This window comes from Octodon degus, unplaced genomic scaffold, assembly GCF_000260255.1.
Source record: "Octodon degus isolate 3935 unplaced genomic scaffold, OctDeg1.0 scaffold00328, whole genome shotgun sequence".
NCBI lineage: Eukaryota > Metazoa > Chordata > Mammalia > Rodentia > Octodontidae > Octodon > Octodon degus.
Window position 1 is genome coordinate 947,540 of NW_004524904.1, and position 4,956 is coordinate 952,495.

Here is a 4,956-nt window from a genome sequence, read left to right on the forward strand (position 1 = left end):
CACATAAAAGTGATCGAGAGCAGATGTCAAGGACAGACTGAGGAAGTGTTAGCAATGACGACATATGTGTGTTGTTTTTGGAGGTGTGTTAAAGGCAATGTGTCCTTCACTGTAATAATTTTTTAATTGTAAGCATAAGCTGTAGTTTTCAGTCATTCATTGTATTTGGGGTTCAGTGAGATGCATGTGTTATTTACTTCACCATGCAGGACAATATCTGATTTTGTTCCCACATGAACGCAACAGGACACATCAAGGAAAGCAGTTCGAGTGAGAAACAATGAACAGGTTCAATGCTAGCAGCCCAGCAGCCTTTGTCTTACTGGGCTTTTCTGACCAGCCTCAGCTGGAGCTCGTGCTGCTTCTGGTCATCTCCAGCATCTATATTCTAACACTTCTTGGTAACACAACCATCATCCTGCTTTCCTATCTCAGCCCCAAACTCCACACACCCATGTACTTCTTCCTCTCCAATCTCTCCTTCCTGGACCTGTGCTTCACTACCAGCATTGTCCCACAGATGCTTTGGAACCTCAAGGGCCCTGAGAAGACCATCAGCTACACTGGCTGTGTGATCCAGTTGTATGTGATTTCAGGGCTGGGCTCTACCGAGTGTGTGCTGCTGAGTGTGATGGCCTATGACCGCTTCAATGCCATCTGCCGCCCCCTCCACTATGGCGTTATCATGCACCCAAAGCTTCTCCAGCATCTAGCGGCCCTGGCCTGGATCAGTGGTTTTGTGGAGTCCACCGTGCAGACCAGCCTTGTTTTCCACTTGCATCTCTGCAGCCATCACAGGGTGGACGATTTCATGTGTGAAGTGCCTGCCCTGATTCAAATCGCCTGTGAAGACACAACTTTCCTGGAAAATGAACTCTCCGTAGCGACTGTATTGTATGTGGTGACACCTCTGGGGCTCATTCTGATCTCTTATTGCTTCATTGTTAGGAGTGTGCTGAAGATAAAGGCCAGAGAAGGCAGGAGGAAGGCATTTGGGACATGTGGGTCCCACCTGATTGTTGTGGTCTTGTTCTTTGGGACTGTAACTTGTGTCTATATTCAGCCCAAGAGCAAGTACACACAGAATCATAAAAGATTTCTCACCCTTTTCTATACTATAGTGACACCTTCCCTTAATCCTTTGATCTACACATTGAGAAACAAAGAAGCTAAATGGGCAATTAAAAGGTTACTGGCAAGATAACCAACTTAAAAAGAATGGTGAAAATCATCCAGAGACTTGTGAGCATTATCTACTTATGTTGTCTTTCTTATTTATGAGGAGTGTGGCTAAATCTCAAAAGAAATGTGTGGCAAAAATAAATGAAATAGCATATTTAATGTAAAAAAGGGGTAGGTGGCTCCTTTTCTATAATGAGATTAAAGTACTGACTTTAAATGTGTAGCCTTTTTTCTGGGAATATTATGTGTCCCCTTTTCTCAGGCCCTTCTTAAGGACTCCAAGAATAAACAGATATGTGCATAATCTGTGCAGGGGCATGGAGCATGTGTGTGTGGTGCATAATCACGAGTCTCACACACATTGCTCACTGCTAATGCTGTGGGTGACATAGTCACCCCCAAGCCCTTTGTCATCATGGAAATAAAGCTTCTTTTTCACACAACAGAAGCAGAAGTTCAGCTTACCCAAGAGCATCTCCTCCGTGTTTTCAGGCTTCACATTTGGCAGCCCCAGAGCCAGGGCTGTGCTCTGTGAGCAGCTTCCCTGACAGTGTGGAGGCCTGCAGCAGAGCCCCCTGTCTCCAGCACTTGGCGTTCTCCAGGGGCTGCCGCTGTCTGCGCTTTCATTGGAAGAATCAGGGGCTCAGTGCACCAAGGGCTCTTTTTTATCTCTCCCATATAGACATGAGATGGTCAAACGAGATAAGGGATGAGACTGAATATGGATAGTTAGGAAGAGATTGCTAAGCAACCTCGGTGGCTCTTAGGAATCTTTCCTTGGTATCAAATGGCTGCCCATTTTTGTTGATGAATCCTTTAGTTCTAATCATTGGCTGTGAGACAAAATATGCAAGCACAATTTGAACCATTATCATTGAATCTGAAGACTTAAACTTCACCAAAGTAAACCTCGCTTTACAAATGAGAAAAATAATCCTTGTAGTTCATGTAGTATTTTATTGGTGTTAAAACTATAGAAATGATTCTGGAAATTATTGATATAATTGTTTCTCTTTGTGTTGAATGTAAAGATTTTGTCTGTTCTAGTAATTTACTTCACAAGTTGGGCAAAAAATTAAAATATTTGAACTACTTCCCAAGTATTGACTATACTTACTGACAAAATATTACCCAATCCTCATTGTCTTTACACATTTATAGTGTGTTAGAATTTAAGTGTTGTTGTCTCACAAAATACTTTTCTTTTTTAAAATCTTGGCCAAGAATTTAAATATAGATAGGTAATTCTGGGTGAATATTAAAATATTACTTTGATAACCAGTTTGTTGATAAAAAAGCAGGAAAAATGTCATCCTGTCCAAAGCCTTCATAAGGCTGTATAGGCCCTGTTCCTGTAAACCTTGCCTTTCTCCTAAAATATAATTTGATCTTGATATGTATGCTCACATTTCAGTTAATGTCCTTTGATGGCTTAGAGCAGCCAAAGATTTGATAAGCAGCATGTTTATGAAGGCCATTTAAATCTTGTAATTTTAAATAATAAATGCAGAAACCAACAAAAATGATACTCACACACACTGACCGAGGCAGGTGTAAATCTTTTTAAGCTCTGCTGTTCTGCACACAGGCCCTATGATACAACTGCATGGATCAGCCTGCCCTACTCCAGCTGGTCCTCTGGCCCTCTCACAGAAGGCTCTGCATTTTGATATGATGATGTCATGCTCTGGGGGAGATACCTAGAAGGGGAGAGCTGGTCAAATGGAATTTCTCTTTTCAATTTTTGAAGATACCTCCACGTCGAGTTCCATAGTGAATGTACTAGTTTACAGTTCAACAATACACAAAGGTTATTTATTCCCAACAGCCCCATAAGCATTTGCTGTTATTCAATTTCTTGATAATAGTCATTCTTTCTGGAGTAAGGTAAACTCTCAGTGTTGTTTTCATACGCATTTCTCTAGTGCCAGTGATGTTAAACATCTTTTATGTACTTATTGGTTATTTATAATTATTTTCTAAAATTTAATTTAATTTAATTTTTATTTTGAATAGTGAAAACAAAAGCAACAACAAATAGCAAAAACAAAGACAGAAGCAGCATAACACACAATACTACATATGTTACAGATTTTCAAAAGGAGAACAGCTAATTAACAATGGTTGTTATATTATCTATTTTTATGACTAAATCTTGCTCAGATTAACAGATGCAGTTATGTAAGATTGGACAAATAATTGAATATTACTGCTTGCTTTCAACAAAACAATTTTTTCTTGTCTTTTTTACAAATGTATTCATCACAGGATCTACAGGGTCTAACTACACAAATTGCATACATAGTGATCCTCCTGTTTTCAGTCTACCAAGCACTGGGATTGCAAGCATGCGCCTCCATGCCTAGTCTCATTTCCTGACTCAGCATGCCCCTGGGGCAGGGCTGGCATAGCACTCTGTGGCTTGAAACCTTGTTGATCCTTCAATGTCATTTCTCAGAACACAGATATCACTATATAGAGTTAGTCAAGCTGAAAATTTTACATTAACTGCTATTTAAAAAAGGTGATGGCAATTACTAGTACAACCATCTCACCATATGTGTATATATTTGCATGTTTTCCCCATCTTTTCTCATTTCTCTCATCTTCATTGTTTAATCCTGCAGTGTAGTTTTCTCTGTTTTACTACATTTACTACCTTTCAGTCTTTAAATTTCCTTTCAGGTTCTTACACTAGGCAGACAATATGATATTTACACATGTGGGTCTGATTTATTTCACTTATGAGTATAGCTTCTAGTTGCATCCACTTACTTATAAAGGCTTCCAGTTTGTCTTTCTTTATAGCTGAATAATACTTCATTGTATGAACTGTCACATCTTTTTTCTCCATTCCTCAGGTGGTGGGCATTTTGGTTGTTTCCAAGAATTGACTATTACAAATTTTGTTGCTATAAACATGGGTGCACACATATCACTATGATATAATGTTTTCAGTACTTTTGGGAAAATACCCAGTAGGAGAATAGCTGGATTGAATGTGATTTCCAGTTCTAGTTTTTTGAGGAGTCTCCACACTCATTTCCATAATGGCTGTTCCAGTCTATTTTCCCACCAGCAGTGGAGAAGGGTTCCCTTTTCCCCACAGCCTCTCTAGCATTTGTTATTAGTTAGTTTCCTTATGATAGCCATTCTTTCTGGGGTGAGATGGTAGCTCATAAGCTCTCCTTTTTTATCTCTCTCTCTCTCTCTCTCTCTCTCTCTCTCTCTCTCTCTCTCTCTCTCTCTCACATTTTGGACCTTCTTCCATTGACTTTGCCATGATACATATATTATTCTGTTGATAGTCATGAAGACCACTACAAAGATTTAACTGCGTTGCACCCCCCTGGTGTAAGCATGGGTATGCACATACCACTGAAATATGCTGTCTTTAACGCATTTGGGAGATATGCAGAAGGAGAAGAGCTTGTCCAAATGAAATCCTCCTTTCATTTAATTTTTTTTCTTTTTTCACTTTTAAATGAATCTCTATATAGATTTGTAACCTATTTGTACTAGTTTAAATTCACATCAACAATGAAGAAGGGCTCTTTTTCCACAATAGTCTCTAAAAAATTTATTTTTAAGTTCTTGATGACGGCAATTTTTTCTGAAGAAAGACAGAATTTCCAATGTTTTAAATTATATGTCTCTAGCTGGTGAGATGGCTCAGTGGTCTAAAGCAGCTACTTAGAAAAAGCTAAGCTAAGCAAAGCAAAGCACAGGGACCGTGGTTCAATCCCCCAGCACCACATGCCAGCCAGCATGCCC

At 39.4% G+C, this 4,956-nt stretch overlaps 1 protein-coding gene across 1 annotated transcript; it reads left to right on the plus strand.

The window, feature by feature from the left end:
* Positions 1-280: 280 nt before the first annotated feature.
* On the plus strand, positions 281-1,204 carry LOC101560214 (putative olfactory receptor 2B8). Its single transcript, XM_004647809.1, has one exon. It carries the CDS (start codon positions 281-283, stop codon positions 1,202-1,204), a length of 924 nt encoding a protein of 307 aa, XP_004647866.1.
* Positions 1,205-4,956: the final 3,752 nt, after the last annotated feature.

Excerpts from the sequence above, each read along its gene's own strand:
- LOC101560214 (XM_004647809.1), top strand. The coding sequence starts at position 281 with ATGAACAGGTTCAATGCTAGCAGCCCAGCAGCCTTTGTCTTACTGGGC.